Source organism: Hemicordylus capensis, chromosome 14, assembly GCF_027244095.1.
Source record: "Hemicordylus capensis ecotype Gifberg chromosome 14, rHemCap1.1.pri, whole genome shotgun sequence".
Classification (NCBI taxonomy): domain Eukaryota; kingdom Metazoa; phylum Chordata; class Lepidosauria; order Squamata; family Cordylidae; genus Hemicordylus; species Hemicordylus capensis.
The window spans coordinates 7,566,868-7,583,536 of NC_069670.1; the positions used below are offsets into that span (position 1 = coordinate 7,566,868).

General features: G+C 56.1%; 1 protein-coding gene across 1 annotated transcript in view; it reads right to left on the reverse strand.

The window, feature by feature from the left end:
- Nucleotides 1–16,669, reverse strand: part of COPA (COPI coat complex subunit alpha) — a 35,566-nt gene that overhangs the window by 15,318 nt on the left and 3,579 nt on the right. Inside the window, exons 5-15 of the mRNA XM_053278685.1 lie at nucleotides 16,408–16,484; nucleotides 14,924–15,033; nucleotides 9,868–9,977; nucleotides 8,721–8,820; nucleotides 7,603–7,738; nucleotides 6,525–6,607; nucleotides 5,537–5,687; nucleotides 5,053–5,119; nucleotides 3,918–3,993; nucleotides 2,230–2,312; nucleotides 1,499–1,638 (exon numbers count right to left, since the gene is read on the reverse strand). Coding sequence (XP_053134660.1) covers nucleotides 1,499–1,638; nucleotides 2,230–2,312; nucleotides 3,918–3,993; nucleotides 5,053–5,119; nucleotides 5,537–5,687; nucleotides 6,525–6,607; nucleotides 7,603–7,738; nucleotides 8,721–8,820; nucleotides 9,868–9,977; nucleotides 14,924–15,033; nucleotides 16,408–16,484 — 1,133 coding nt within the window. The remainder of the gene's footprint in view (nucleotides 1–1,498; nucleotides 1,639–2,229; nucleotides 2,313–3,917; nucleotides 3,994–5,052; nucleotides 5,120–5,536; nucleotides 5,688–6,524; nucleotides 6,608–7,602; nucleotides 7,739–8,720; nucleotides 8,821–9,867; nucleotides 9,978–14,923; nucleotides 15,034–16,407; nucleotides 16,485–16,669) is intronic.

Sequence of the window (16,669 nt, forward strand, 5' to 3'; positions counted from 1 at the left end):
CCATCATCCCCTGCCACAGCATGGCAGGGGATGATGGGAGCTGAAGTCCAACACGAGCTGGAGCAACCTTTCCCTAGAAGAACATGCACACATCTGCAGCATCTCAAGGCAGCTTGATGGCAATACAAGCAGTGTTCCCTTTAACTGGAAATTCTAGATGTTGACTACAACTCCCAGAATCCTCCACTGCACAGGCCTTTGGCTGGGAATGCTGGGAGTTATAGTCAACAACATCTGGGGTTACCGGTTACAGGGAACCCTGAATACAAGCTGAGGCCAGGGCAAAGGATTGGCCGGACACTCCAAGGGCAGATCCAGACTGTCAAGGGCTGCCCTCTGGCCCCCCAGTGACCCACCCAGAGGCGAAGAGGAGGGCATGAAGGAACAAGGGGTGTGGAGACAAGCCCTCTGGGGCTGAGGAGCTGGAGCAAAGCCAGCAGCTGACAGGCAAAAAGCCGAATATAGGCCAAAGAGAAAGGGGTGTGCAGCTAGAACACACACATCGCTACACTTCCGGCAAAAAAAGCGAATATAGGCCAAAGAGACAGGGGTGTGCAGCTAGAACACACACATCGCTACACTTCCAGCAAAAAACCGAATATAGGCCAAAGAGACGGGGTGTGCAGCTAGAACACACACATCGCTACACTTCCGGCAAAAAAGCGAATATAGGCCAAAGAGAAAGGGGTGTGCAGCTAGAACACACACATCACTACACTTCCGGCAAAAAAGCGAATATAGGACAAAGAGACAGGGGTGTACAGCTAGAACACACACATCGCTACACTTCCAGCAAAAAACCGAATATAGGCCAAAGAGACGGGGTGTGCAGCTAGAACACACACATCGCTACACTTCCGGCAAAAAAGCGAATATAGGCCAAAGAGACAGGGGTGTGCAGCTAGAACACACACATCGCTACACTTCCGGCAAAAAAGCGAATATAGGACAAAGAGACGGGGTGTGCAGCTAGAACACACACATCGCTACACTTCCGGCAAAAAAGCGAATATAGGCCAAAGAGACGGGGTGTGCAGCTAGAACACACACATCGCTACACTTCCGGCAAAAAACCGAATATAGGCCAAAGAGACAGGGGTGTGCAGCTAGAAAACACACATTGCTACACTTCCGGCAAAAAGCCGAATACAGGCCAAAGAGATAGGGGTGTGCAGCTAGCACACATACATCACTACACTTCCAGCAAAAAGCCGAATATAGGCCAAAGAGATAGGGGTGTGCAGCTAGCACACACACATCACTACACTTCCAGCAAAAAGCCGAATATAGGCCAAATAGGCCAAAGACATAAGGGTGTGAAGATAGCACACACATCGCTACACTTCCGGCATAAAGCTGAATATAGGCCAAAGAGATAGGGGTGTGCAGCTAGAACACACACATCGCTACACCTCCGGCAAAAAGCCGAATATAGGTGGGCGGCCCCAGCCAGGCAGCTCACAAGCTGCCCTGGCCCCGTGGCCAAGGAGGAGCCTACCGTTTCTGCTGCACGTCAAAGAGAGTGATGGAGTCAGCATCCCGCAGAAGCAGGTTCCCGGTGCCGGCGTAGAAAATCTCGTCGCAGTTGGGCACCTGGACCTTCTTGGTGATTTCGTTCTTCAGGTTCTTGATCAAAATCTGTTTCGGGAAGAGGAAAGACCATCAGAAAGCCAGGAGAGATCAGGACGAGGAGAGAGGGAAGGAAGCACAAGCCCAGGGCTTCTTCACACGGAGAATCCGAGGCCAAGGCAACGACTCCTTCCCCCCACACCACCGCCACTCCCCCAAGGCAGTTAAAAGTCACTTGCAGGGCTGCTTCCTGGACACCCCGGCTTGTACTTGCCTCTTGCTCACCACTGTCCCACCCCCACCAGGAGAGCTGGCCTTGTAAACACACAAACTCTAAGTAGGACGGCAATATCCACAGGACTGTTAATCCTAGGGAAGACCCATTTCAGTCCAGACATGACATGAGAAGTCACATATGTTCAAGGCAACCGGCCACCTCATCCTCCCACGGCCCTGCTGAAATAGCCTTGAGAATATTTAGACACCACTCTTCAACAAGAGAGTTCTCTAAGTGGACCACCCAGCAAGACGGGAGCGGCTGATTCCACACTTCTTCCCCAGTGCTTCTCCGGCCCTCCCTTCTAGGCGCCTGGGACCCACGGCTCTCCTCCCAAGCGAGAGAGAGACCCATACAGACCCCGCTTTCCTTCCGGGCCTTACCGAGTGCATTCGGTCCAGGACCGCAAAGCGATTCCGAGCGACCCACACGGCCGTCAGCCCCGAGGAGCGCTTCCCTTCAGGAGCTGGGGGAGAACAAGCGACAGGCCATCAGTCTGGGCCCTTCTGGCTCCGCTCTGGCTTCTCTCGGGGGGCTCAGCTGCTCTCCCCTTCCCCTTCCCCATTCGCATGTCACCTCTGGCTACGTTTGCCATCCAGGCCTCTGTTTTTGGAGTCGCCCACTGCAGAAGCCAAGCAGGTGCCTGGGGACCAGGATCCCCGATGACAGGCCGCTCAGTCACGCTAATGAGCGACGCCTCTGCAGCCAGGCTCCCAGGGCTCCCTCCCCCCTGCAGTGAGCCCCTCCCTGGGCCACACTTCAGCAGCTGTTGCCTCTGATTGAAATGCAGCGCCACCAGAACCAGAGAGCCCCCCACCCCCCCGGAGACAAAAGGCTGCAGGGAGGAAGCTGTGCTGGCGGCTTGCAAGGGGCAGGAGGCGGAGGGGCCCTGCCGGATGTGGGTCTCAGAGCTTCCCCACAGCCAAGGGCGAACAAAAGCAGCCAAGGAAGGACGGGGACTCACCAGCAATTGCATCTGCCCTGAAAGCAGGTCTGTTCAACGCTTTGGGTCTCCGCCTCCAGCACTACAACTCCCATCTTCCCCAGCCACAAGGGCCGAAGGCCGTCGGGGGACCCCCGTTTGAGAACTCCCCCGGCGTACGCATCGACCACACAGCTTAAGAGCAACGTGGACGTCCCCAGTTTCGGAGTCAGCGTGCCTGGCAAGTGAGCAACAGGCCAGCTAACTCTCCCCTCTGCCCTCGTATCGCAGGCTGATCTGGTGGTTTCGGTGGCGCTTCCGGTCAAAGGGGGTGACGGACGGAAAGTGTGGCAGAAAGTGACGGCACCCCTGTCCGATACCCCATAAGGAGGAGGGGAAAGGAAGAAGATGCCAGCAGCCCAACGGCCTAACATTTTTGCTGCAAGGAACGCGGCTGGGAAGCAGGTGGCCAAAATGCGACATGTGCTCCGCGTCATAAATATGATTTGTCACCCCGCTTGTCAATGTTTGTTTCCGCACATGGTGGCCACTGACACCAGAGCCAAGAAGTGAGAGGCAAAAGCACCCCCCTCCACATGGGCCTAGCAGCGTTTCTGCTCAGATCCCTTTCACGGCCAGAGTGTCCTGGCAGCCTCACAGAACCCCATAAATCTGCTAATAGGGGGAGCTGGGGGGACACCATCAGAAGAGACGGCAGGAACCTTTACGGCTGTGACGTCAGAGGCAGAAGGGAGCCAGCTGGAACTTCAGCTCCCCACGCGGGACCAGACGCCCGGAAGGAAGGCATTCCAGCCACACGTTTTGACGTTCAGATTGCCGACAATCGATCTGGAATTCGCCGAGATGGAGCGGACTCTGGGCACTTGTACAGCCGCTCTGAAGGCGTCCAGCCTGCCTGGGACGGAGCTGATTCGCTAGGAGAGCCATCGCCCCCGACGAGCCAGCAAGGCGGCCCGCTGAGCAGAGGGGCAGGATGGATCGCTTCTAATCACTGATTTATAAAATATATATCCACAGCCATAAAACAGAAGGACGGACATGAATTTTTCACGTCAGAGGACCTGCCAGGGGCGTGCGTGAGCTCAGCAGGATCCACTCGGAGCAGATGGTGCCCCGCTGGAAACTTACCATCGGGGTTCTGGGAATCCGCATCTTTGGGAATGGTGTACAAGTCGTAGGTGCTGTTCTCCAGATTACTGGCTCTCTGCAGAGAGGAGAGAGAGAGAGAAAAGAAATTCCCCACCTCTATCTCAAGCTCTCCCAGGACTGAGATTTATTTCAGCCACTGACAAGCGTTTTGATCCAAAGATTCAAGTCCAGCCACTTCTCGCAAACTGAGGAGTCCCTGGAGAGATCCAAGACCCCTCTGCAGCTGGGTGGAAGATCGTGTGTGGCTCTGGCGGTCATCACCCCCCCCTCCCCCAAAGGGAAACTGCAGAGCTGCGAAAGGTGCAGAAAAAGGGAACCTGAGAATGAGCCCAGAGTTGCTGCATGTTCCCCTGGGAGGAAAGCCTAACACATCTGGGGCTTTTTAATTTACAAAAGAAAAAGGACATGTGCGGGAGGGAGAGGACAGAACAAGAGCAGCCCACCTGAGGCTTTTCGGCTGTTCTTGAACTACAACTCTCATCACCACAATTAAACATCCATCATCCCCTGCTGCAATAAATTCTGGTGGGGGTGATGATTGGGCATTGTAGTCCAGCAACAGCTGAGGAGCCTCAGATTGGCCACCTCAGATATTCGTAAAATTCTGCAGTGGGTGGAGAAAGTGGACAGAATTTTCCCTCCCTCATATAAGTATAAGAACGGGAGTGGATGTGTTGGTTTGTCTCGTTGGGATTCACTGCCATAGGATGTGGAGATGGCTTTAAGTACGAGGGCTACCAACAACAATTGGCCGTGCTAGATAAGTGAAGCCTCCATGTCCAGTGGCAGTATAGCTAGGAATGCCAGTCGCTGCGAGATGAATAGCACAGAACAGCAAGAGCCTTCATGCTGTGCCCATGGGCTTTTGCAGAAAAAATCTGGCGGGCTGCAGCTGGCCACAGGATTCGGAACTAAGACAGACCTTCAGCCTGAAGACAGCCAACCCCAACCTCCAAAGAAGCAGATGAGCCCGAGCCCAACACAGGTTGACCCACACGTGCAGCGAGAGCACCTGGGGGGCTCCTAAGAGGCTCCCCATTCCTGCTTGCCAGGGGGAAGCTAAGAAGGCTCCGCAGCGGCAGCCACAGGGGCTCCGAAGGGACTTCCGACTTACAGTGCAGAGGAGGACGGCGTTCTCGGCGGGGTTGTACGACATGTTGAACACGGGGAACTTGGAGCCGCTAAGAGGAGGAGAGAGAAACCGGAAGGGAATGGGGGTGTCTCAGACCTGGGGAGCCCTTTGGGGTGGGGGATGGTGGGCGTTGTAGCCCAGCCTCTGGGGACGCAAGCTTGGGAACCCCGCGCTAAAAGATGTGTCGCTGGAAGCCTGAAGCAGCCAGTGAGATGGCTGGCCACAGGTGGGACGGGCAGAGCTCCGTGGCAGAGCGCCTGCTTTACAAGCAGAAGGTCCCGGGTTCAAGCCCTGGCAGCATCTCCAGGGAAAGGCTGGGGAGGACTCCTGCCGGCAGCCCTGCAGAGCTGCTGCCAGCCAGTGCCGGCAACACCGAGCTGGATGGGCCGAGGGTCTGACTCCGCATCAGGCGGCTTGCTAAATTCTCCCGGCGTCCCCCAGGCCTCAGCCAGCAGCCCCTCCTCACCTCCTCAGCTGCATCACAGCCACATCTTTGGAGCTGTTGAAGTCCAGCTGGCGGAGGAAGCGGTCCTTCACGTAGTACAGCACGTTGCCGTGGACGGCGTAGGCGGGCCGCTCGCGCTCCAGCTTGAAGACGATCATGCCGCCGTCATGCCCTGGAAGCAGAACAAGGGAGACGCGCTGGAGAGGGTTGTCAGGCTGCAGAGGACGCCACCGAGAGTCCTGGGGCCCCTTGGGAGGAGGAGCACCACATCTGACTCTGTGGAATCCACCAGCGCCCACTGGTGACCCTGGGAGGAGGGCAGAGCGGCTTGGGGTGGGGCGGGCAGCGTGTTTGAGGCGAGTGGGATTGGCCGCCAACTGGGAACCCACCGTTCATCCAGGATGGCATCGATGCCCTTAGCCTGTATTTACCTGCATCCAAGACTAGGTTTCCCCCCAAGTTTTTCATACAGGAGGACCTCGAGATTCACAGGGGTTCCTGTCCAGACTACGACCGCGGATACAGAAACCGCAGATATCGAGTCATTGGGGCAATGGGGAATTGGGGGTTAGGTTCCCGGAAAACACGGATAAAACTTCAAATCCCAGCAGCGAGGGGAGGGGAGGGAATGAGGGGGAAGCTACCTAACGTCTTAGCTGCTCCCCATGAGTTGCCCTGAGCCCCCGGATGCCACCAAAAGGGCTGAAAATTGGCCGAAAACCACCAGTTCTCCCCAACTTTAAATAGAGCCATTTTGTTTTAGATTGTTTTGCATTCACTATGTTTTAATGTTCTATATCAGGCGGTGCAGCAATATGATAAACAACCCTAACCGAAAAAGTTCTAGTTCTAATCCCCAAAAGGCTCTGCTACAAGCGTTCCCCAAAGGCCCAAGTTCCCCAAAAGGTTCTGCCACAATCGATCTGCCGGGGGCCACCAGACCCTCGGCAGTCCAGACTGGCTGTGGCTGTGAAATCCGGCCCGAGCCCCCGAGAGGAGATGCCTTTACCTGCAGCAAAGAGGTTGAGGTTGGGGTGAGCCGCCAACACCCAGAAGCGGTCGTGATCCCTGCGGAACGTCTGGACGCCCGTGCTGGGAGAGGCAGGGGAGAAAGACAGGCTGGCAGAGGCCTCACCACACACGCCGCCCACAGGGCCTTTGGCTTTCGCTAAAGTGGGGGTTTAATGGCCTGGCTGTCTTGTAAGCCACTTTGGGGACTTTGGTCAAACAGCAGAACAGACATACGACGGCGAATATCCAGACCCCACTTTCAACAAACCGACCAACAGAAGAGAATAACTTAACCCCTGTCAGTAAAATGATTGAGCCTGAGCTTGTGTACATGGACCGACAGTCTGACTCAATAAGAAGCAGGTGCGTGTCTTGATGAAACAAGCTTCAGCCAAACTTGTGCTGCTGGAAAACAACACCCAGATTCTGCCATGCAAAATATCGCGGCCCATAAAACCTTTCAGACAGCAAAGTGAATGATCTGCCCGGCCCCTTCTGTCACTTTGAAACACTTTGGAGAGGAGAGCCAGTCTTGCAGCGGCGAGCAGGAACTGTCCCCTTGGCTAAGCAGGGTCTGCCCTGGTTTGCATTTGGGTGGGCGACCATATGTGAGCACTGTCTGCTGTAAGATGCTCCCCTGAGGGCAGGGCTGCTCAACTTTGGTCGTCCTGCAGATATTGGCCTACAATTCCCACAATCCCTGGCTATTGGCCAGTGTGGCTGGAGATTATGGGAGCTGTAGTGCAAAAACAGCTGGGGGCCCCCCTAAGTTGAACAGACCTGCCTTAGGGGAGGGGTCCATAGCTGAGTGGAGGAGCATCTGCCTGCATGTAGAGCGTCCCAGGCTCCCTCCCTGGCAGCATCGCCCGGTAAGGCTGGAAAAGACTCCTGCCTGAAACCTTGGAGAAGCCGCCGCCTGTCAGTGTAGACAAGAACGGACTAGAAGGAGCAGGGGTCTGACTCGGCAGAAGGCAGCTTCCTATGCTGCCATTCTTGAGTGCCTCACTTTGTTTCCTTTTTCCTTTTTAAGGGATGAGAGGCCGAGAGCTGAGAGGCCAGCGCGACAGCCCCCTTACCGCTTGGACATATCCCAGACACGGATGCTCTTGTCCTCCGAGTTGCTGAGGATGAGCTCCTGGCGGGGATGGAAGACGGCGCACGAGACGTTGTTGTAGTGCCCACGGCAGGTGTCCACCTCCCAGGCCTTGGATTCTGAGCAGGAGAAGGAAGGGTGGGCTGTGAGTCACGGCTGCCCTCTCAGCCGGCCAAACGCCATGCTCTCAAAGCTCGGGGGGTCCTGTTACCCACCATTAACTGATGGAATTCATCCCCCCCCCCCCCCGCATTCCAGCAGTTGCTGAATTATAACTCCGATCACGCAGTAAATGCCGAGGATGATGGGAGTTGTCCTTTGGCCACAGCTGGAGAGCCCAGGTTGCCTACCCCTTGGGTTAGACACACGGAGGAGAAAAGGCTGCTAGCCAGGATCGCTAAATGGAGCCTCCGTGGACAGTAGCAGTGTGCCTCTGAAGAGCAGAGGCTGAGAACAGCCCACAGGCTTCAGGCCACTTCCCCGAAGGGCACTGAGGGGGTGGGTGCTGGTCACACCACGGTGGACCAAACGGGCGTCTGGTCTGAACCGGCCTGCCAGGGATGTTTTAAAGGTTTTGTGCCACAGCCACACAGAGTTCCTTCCGAGGAGCAGAACTCTCAACTCCCGTGGGGCCAGGTGTTTCTGCGCCTGACTCTTCCTAGGGTCCCCGATCCTGGATTGGGGTCCCACCTACGCTTGTTTCTTGTTCAATTTTTGTAAGAAACTGATCCCGCGGTGGTTCTGCCTCTTGCAGTCCTTGTATACTTGCAAAGAAAGATTCTCCACCGGGCCCACGCGATAATGATTTTGACGGAGGCCGGTTACAGGGGGCCCCCAGCAAACCGCCCTCTCTGGGCCTCCTGCAAGGGTTCACGGTGGGGCTTGCCTTTGCAGAGGGGATGGGAGAAGCAGGCAAGAGTGGAGCACGGCGCTGGGCTGGGAGGACGGCCCTGCCACTACTGCATAAAGGTTATCGGCACCAAGATGTTCTTAGGCCGGTGGAAAGGCAGCAAGCACAGCTCCAACCCATCAGCAGACCAACTGCAGCAGAGATGGCATCTGCCCCCGTCTCCTTCCTTCCCTGCACCTGGCCTCGCTTACCGTTCATCCGCCAAATCTTGACCTGCCGATCGTCGGCCCCGGACACGATGAGAGGCATGGTGGGGTGGAAAGCAGCCCAGTTCACGCCACGATCGTGTCCCTGGAAAAAAGAGCAGGCGCTCAGACTGAGGCGTGGTTTGTGGAGCAGGGGGGAACAGGCGGCTCTGGACACTGGCAAAGGGGATAGGAGGAGTAGAGAGATGTGCACGGAGCTTGATTTTGCCATTCCCCTCCAGTTCTAGCATGCTGAAATTTTAGACTGCATGTTCCTCAGGGCAGGGACCTGGATTCCAAAACTCCATAAAGAACTAGGCACATTGACGGCACTTTAGAGATGCTTGTTTTTCATAGTAACATTTTATTTACTCGCCACCCAGTTGCTGTGTGCCAAGTTTCACGTGAACTGAAAGGATGGTTTGGATTTTAGGACTGAGAGAAACTTCAGGGCTTCAGGTGGCAGGAGGCAGTTTTCACACCTTGCCTTCAGTTTTCTTGTACACCACTTTGAATACCCCTCAATGCTGAAAAGCAGGATAGGAATGCAAAGAGGGTCCCTGCAGTACGACTACCAATAAATAGATGCCGCTTTCCAGCAACAGTTTTCAAAGTGGTTTCCATACAAAAGTAGACAATGAAGGATTATCCCCAACCCCAAAAGGGCTCTCAGTCTTTGTCCCAAAGAAAATCCTCCCAAAGTGAACATCTGCAACCACCACTGGAGCAGTGTTCCCTCTAATGCGGATTCCCAGATGTTGCTGACTACAACTCCCAGAATCCCAAGACAAAAGTCATTGCAGCTGGGGGTTCTGGCAGTTGTAGTCAACATCTGGGAATCCCTGTTAGAGGGAACACTGCATTGGAGGAATGCTGGATGGGGCCAGTGGGCCCCCCCGCTCACCCCACACACTCTGCTAAACAGAAAAGTGTCACCATTTTAAAAAGGTGCCTCTTTGCTCAGTTAGCAAGGGCTCATGTCGCTGATTTATGCCAGAGCTCTTACAGTTCTAGGGTTTGCAGCTTGCCGGGACAGGCAGAATCATTTATGGCAGGCCAAATTCAATGGCTGCTTAAGCCCTGAGAAATTCAAAATGCCCACGTTGGGACAGAGCATGTGATAGGGACACATCCTGCCCGCACCACACAGTACCTCAAGGACATGCTTCACCACCGCATCCGTGGTCCCAAAGAGATCGACGCCCGTGATTCCCCGGACGTCCGACTCCACCGCGCCAGGAGAGAGGTTCTTCTTCCTCAGACCTTCAAGGGGAGGGGAGGATGAGAGCCGGGGCGGAGGGAGCAGACAGGAAGTTACTGAGAGGAGGCTGCCACGTTCAGGGGCATGCTGCTTGCAAAGGTGTAGGCCACACGGAGATAGATCCATGAACGGGAACAGGGAGGGAAAGGAGCAATGGAAGGAAAGGAAGGTCGCGGACTCTCATTCCCCCACAAGCCTCTGCTCAGCACCTCCTTTCTTGCCCTTTGGAGTTGGGAAGCAAAATTCACCAGGATGGGAACGTTGCTATTGAGGCAGAGAGCAAAAGGCTGAAGGTCAAAGTGGGGAGGGTGGGGGTGAAAAAGGTGAACCAATGCCTACTGTATCGGACCTCAAATGTCCGGGCTTCTAACCTTCCCGAGGTGCTATGGGGGGGAAACCAGGAAGAACGGTTTTAAGTACAGATTTGGCCCCTGAGGAGGAGGAGGAGGAGGAGCGGCCAGGGGAGGACACAGGAACATCGGGAGGAGAGAGGAGCGCTCAGAGGGGAGGCCCGCCTCGAGCCGAGAGCAATACGCACGCCAGGTCCACGGGGAAACCGCACTGCCGAGGCTCTCAAGGAGCCAGCGAGGGGACCGGGCGGCAGGTGGGAAATTTCGGGAGCAGCTACACAAATCCAGAGGGAGAGGACGACACTCACAGAATGAACCAGCTTGCTTGATTTTGTGGGAAAGGGCGGAGATGGGGTGGGGGGAGACACAGACAGGTAGCAGAGCGGCAAAGATGAAAGGGCCACACACAGCGGTTAAGAGCGAGAGAGCGAGAGGGGAGCCTGCAGCTATCATGCACAAGGGCTGCCGAAATCCCGGGGGTGGGTGGGGGGAAGTGGTTAAAAGGGACCCCCAGAGCTCAGGCAAGGACTGAAGGAGAAGCGCCACCCCTGGTGGGCAGTGCAGGCAAAGAAGCCTGCCACCCTGAATGTGGCCTGCAACGCTCCCTACCAGTACCAGGGAGTCCCAGCTGCTACGGACAACAGCCCCCAGTGTCCTCTGGCTGGGGAGGAGGCGAGCTGTCGCCAGCATCACCTGGGAATCCCTGTAAGAGGGAAGGCTGGTCCCGACCCCTCTGCGAGCCGCTTCCGCCCGTCCTTCCAGCAGCCTTGCCCAGCTCCCTCTCCCCAGCTGCTTGAGGCCTGGAGCCTCAAAGAGCCCCTGGTGAAGAACGTGAAGCCGTTTGCTGCAGCCACGAAGAAGAGACAGTTTGTGGGTTCAGCCGCGTCACAGTCAGGCCCCGCCCCTCGCTCCCAGGGCCGTCGCGGCGGCTTCCGCCTGGATTAGAATCGGCGCGCGAGGAAGAAAGGGAGGGATCTGAGCAGCCCCGCCCCTCGCGAGGTCGCCCGCGTTAGTATCGTGAGCGGGGAGGCTTCCCGGGGTTAGGAGGCAGCTTTCTCCATGCGTTTTAATCCAGCAGCCAGAACCCCGCCCCAGACGGGCTCCGTCCACTCACTCTCTCTCTCTCTCTCATCGGGAACCAGGTGGGCGCAGCGCCCCTCGCTCGAGAAGTGGGGCAGGGGCCCCACAGGCAACAGCAGGGAAGGGGAGCCTTCTTCCCGGTCGGGCTGGTTAGGGGGTGGACTGTGCGGTTCATTCCCCCCCCCCCGCAAGAGACAGAGTCCACACTTTGGGGAGGGTGGGAGTAAGAATGAACCCAGGACCAGCCTCTCTTGCAGGCATGAAATGGGACGCCCAGCGGCTGCCTTCTCAGCCCTCCCAGCCCTTGAGCTCAGCCACTCCAGGCAGGAGTCTCTCCCAGACCCATCTGGAGGGGCTGCCAGGGGACGGGCCAAGCAGGGGCCGCCCCACAGAGTGATGGCCCCATCCCCAGAGGAAGCGCGGCCTGAGACCAAGGCAGGCCCCCTCGGCCCATCTGGCTCAGGATGGCTCACCCTGAGCGGCAGACTCTCTCCACGGTGACAGGCAAGGAGTCTCTCCTAGCCCTGACTGGGAGATGCTGCCAGGAGCCAAATGCCCCTCGCAAATCAACCCCCATGAGCTAAGTGGGGCTTTCAGCTCGGCTCTGGAGCTGTCATATGCAACCAAAGGCTGAGGCCGTGGAAGTTCAAATCCCAGGAGAGAAATGAATGAATGGATGAAATGGCTGCCTGTCCCCCAAAGGGCTTACAGTCTAAGAAGCATTAAAAAGACATCAACAACAGCCACTGGAGGGATGCTGTGCTGGGGCTGGAGAGGGCCGGTTACTCTCCCCCTGCTCAATAAAGAGAATCGCCACTTTAAAAAGGTGCCTCTTTTCTCCGTTAGCAGGGGTTTCTGATGTGTGAGCATGGGAAGAGATTCCCCTCAGGGGATGATGGAGCCGCTCTGGGAAGAGCAGAAGGTCCAAGTTCCCTCCCTGGCAGCATCTCCAAGACAGGGCTGGGAGAGACTCCTGCCTGCAACCTTGGAGAAGCCGCTGCCAGTCTGGGTAGGCAATACTGAGCAAGAGTCTGACCCGGTATATGGCAGCTTCTGTGAGCGCTATTCCCCTTCAGGGATGGAGCTGCTCTGGAAATAGCATCTGCCGGCTTGCATGCAGAAGGTTCCCAGTTCCCTCCCTGGCAGCATCTCCAAGACAGGGCTGAGAGAGATTCCTGCCTGCAACCTTGGAGAAGCTGCTGCCAGTCTGGGTAGGCAATACTGAGAGAGATGGACCTATGGTCTGACTCAGTATATGGCAGCTTCCTCTGTTCCTATGTTCCAGTTCAAGTCTCACTTCAGCCAGAAGCTCATTGGGGAAGCCACAACCATTCTATCGGCAATTATTGGTCTACCTCACAGGACTGTTGTATGGACGATCCCTAATCAGCCCTGGCAAATGCTAGCTGAAACCCAATGTTGCCATTAGCACCAGAGGAGACGTGCGGACTCTAGGGACACTTACGGGTCTCCCAAGCCACTCTGGGGGCTGAGAGTGTGAGTGGACGGAGCAAAAGAAATGACAGACCTCCCCCCCACTGCCCCCAGCAGCCAGGGAGCCCAGTTTCCCCCCACACCACCTGCCCCTTCCCCACTGACACAGCTGGTCATGTCTGAAGGTGTGCCACAAAACCCCGGCAGCCCACCCAGCCAAAACTGCAGACGAGAAAGCAGCACGTCCTCGGAAGCGGAGCCTCCACCCTCCTGCCCCCTTGGATTGCTGTCCCACAGCCAGGACCCGCCTCGTCTCGCTCAGAGAACTCTGCCTTGCCCCAAGGGCTGCTTCTCGGGGAGTCAGGACTACGCTGCACCACTGGCACAAGCTCAAGAAGAAGAGCTCGAAACCTGGAGCCCAATGAAGCCCTACATCTCTCGGGCCCTTTGGATTTAAAAATGTGGGTCACTAATTGTTATGAGAATCCTGGACTTTCATAGCATGTTAGGGGTGGAAGGAAGCTCGGAGGGATTCCAGTCCAGAGATTCCCAACCGTGGGTCCCTAGATGTAGTACTACAATTCCCATCGTCCCCAGACACCATGGCTGAAGGCTGGAGATGAAGGGAGTTGTAGTCCAACGATATCTGGGAACCTGCTAAGTGCAGGAAACGGCTCCAGCGTTCCTGATGGAAGACCGTCCAGTCTCTGGGGGGAATCCCCCAGCCACCTTGGAAGGCAGTGTGGGAGAGAAAGGCTGGATACTCCATGGCTAAAAATGAGCCCTCTTCCTCAAATATCCCTGCTGCCACGCTCACGTGGGACACGTAGAAAGTGACAGACAGGGTGGCAAGAAAGGCAGGAGAAAATTTCCACTGCATGCTAGAATTTGGGGTCACTGGATGAAACCAGCCAGTAGGCGATTGAGGACAAAAAGGAAGCACTTCTTCACGCAGTGCATGCGCGAATTCACTGCCACAGGATGTGGCAACGGTTATGGGGCTTTGCAGGACGGCAGTTCGTCGCCTGAACAAAAGTATCTGCCAATCCCAGGCAGAAATACAGCCACCGCTTGCCTGAAATTCTCTGGCACTATCCATGAAGCAGGGCTGCTGCCTTGAGGGGCAGGGAGCAACATCGGAGCCTGCCTTAGACGGAATCAGACTCTTGGCCCATCTGACTCCGGAGTCTCTACGCTGACTGGGAGTGAGCGGCTTCTCCAAGATTTCAAGCAGGGGTTTCCCCAGCCCTATTTGGAGATGCTGGGAAATCCTGCATCCAAGTCCTAGGGTGGACACGTGTCAGGACATCCGAAGGGAAGGCCCACTGAAAGGCACAGGTTCCTTCCAAAGGGGCCCCTTGGACTGCACTGAATTTCCCAAGGGCCAGTGGCAGTCCTTGTCATTTAGAATATCCCCTAGAGTCTCTCCAGGGTTTCAGGGTCTCTCCCAGCCCTACCTGGAGATGCTGCCAGGGAGGAGAGCTGGTCTGGTGGTAGCAAGCATGACTTGTCCCCTTCGCTAAGCAGGGTCCGCCCTGGTTGCATATGAATGGGAGACTTGATTTGTAAGTACTGTAAGACATTCCCCTCAGGGGATGGAGCCGCTCTGGGAAGAGCATCTAGGCTCCAAGTTCCCTCCCTAGCAGCATCTCCAAGACAGGACTGAGAGAGACTCCTGTCTGCAACCTTGGAGAAGCCGCTGCCAGTCTGTGAAGACAATACTGAGCTAGACAGACCAGGGGTCTGACTCAGTATCTGGCAGCTTCCTCTCTTCCTATGATGCTCTTCCACTGAGCTATGGCCCCATCCCCTAAGGGCTCACATGGAGTTGCCCATCCAAATGCAAACCAGGGCAAACCCTACTTTGCCAAGGGGACCATTCATGCCCACTTCCGCAAGGCCCGCCCTCCTCTCCCGGCGCAGTGCTGGAACTGGCTTCCCAGGACTGCTCTGCCTTGCTCAGAAGGCATGGCACAGACAGCTGCTCTCTTTTCTCATGAGCTCCCCGTGTCACTCCGCTTTCAGCCACTGCAGTTTTGAGCTTGGCGCTTCTGCCAGATCCCCCCTCGACCTGGGCAGCTCACCAGAAATATCCCAAACGCGCACAGTCTGATCCAAGCTGGCTGATACCACCAGGTCCTCCGAAGGGTGGAACTCGGCGCACATCACGTAATGGTTGTGTCCCGTCAGCACGCTAGAAGGGAAGAAGAGGCAGGAGGAAACAGGAATCAGGGTACTCTCCTAGGTACTCAGGACCGTGGTCAGCATCTGGATAAGCAACGAGTCATCGGAGCAGGACCAACATCTTCTGCAGAGGACTGGAGCGACAGCAGAAGGTGGGTGCTATTCTGGGTGGTCTTAGGCGGGGGCAGAGACACAGCAGGATCTGTGCAGAGCAAACCTCAGTCTCCTTACTACAAGCCCTTCCAACGTACGAAATGAAGACACTTCAGCACCACTGCCACCGTGAGCGGCAGGCATCGAATCCTAGAACTGCCCTGTAGGCCCAGATTATCTAGCCATTACCTTCCACACACGTATTCTCAAGAGGCAAAGCACTTGCGTAATGAACCAAGGTGAGCTAAGAAATGGGGATTTGTGTGAACTGCGCTCCAATGCTATAGCCCTCTTCTGCAAAAGTCCCTTTTAAAACATGGGAGGAGTGCTGGTCTTGGGGGAGCCAGCATGAATTGTCCCCTTTGCTAAGCAGGGTCTGCCCTGGTTTGCATTTGGATGGGAGACTACATGTGAGCACTGGAAGGTGTGGCCCTTAGGGGAGGGGACCATGGCTCAGTGGAAGAGCCCTTGCCTGCTTGCTTGCCTGCAGAAGGTTCCAAGTCCCCTCCCCGGCAGCATCTCCAAGATAAAGTCGAGAGAGACTCCTGCCTGCGACCTTGGAGAAGCCGCTGCCAGTCCGGGCAGACAATACTGAGCTGGAGGGACCAAGCGTCTGGCTCAGTAGAAGGCAGCTTCCTCGGTTCCTAGATGGAGCAGGCCACAGGCTGTGCAAGGGTGCCTGTGGGAACACCACTACTTGGGACCACGAGCTCCGGACTTGGCACAAGAAGCTCACGCAACGAAGTGCGATGTCCTCCTGCAACCGCTGGCTTAGGATGTCACCCACTACATACTCCGGATTACATTACAGTTCAGCTCTTTCCCTAGAAACTCAGGGGTGGCGTACTTCAATTCCTCTCTCCCAACCCAGTGTACCCATTCAACAGGTGTGGTAGCTGAGGCTAAGAAAGAGAGGGACGGGCCCAAGGTAACTCCGCGAGCTTCACAGCCGCGTGGGGATTTGAAACAGCGTTTCAGCCCTAGGCAGAGACCTACTACCACCACCAGCCCTGCCTGAAAGGCTGCTGCATTTCTGAGCCTGTGCACCTGAAACACAAAACACTCGTGACGTCCTAGATGGAAGTGCCACCGGGAAAACCTTTCTTTTCGTGATTGGCATGATTTCACCTAATGATCAACCCACAGTGCTTTAGGGGTTGCCTTCCAGAAAAAGCTGGGGAACCCCCCCACTGCTTTTCAGATCTGAATGAGGCATTGTTGCTGTCGTTACCAAACACAAGTTCTGGACTGCCAGTTCCAAACCCGAATGGTCTGATCATCAGAAGCGCTGAGGATCCAGGGGTATTCCTGCAAACAGACACCAGAGGCAGCGTTGGTTTCCCACCCCACTCAGACAGCGTTTCTTAGACAGCTTCGGGGGAGAGTCCAGGCGACAGAAGCTGCTGGGAGCTCTCCAAACCACAGCTCCAAGAGCCTGCACAGGCACAAAAGCTTTGCCCTCCTCCATAGCATTTTGCAGGGAACCCCCCAGA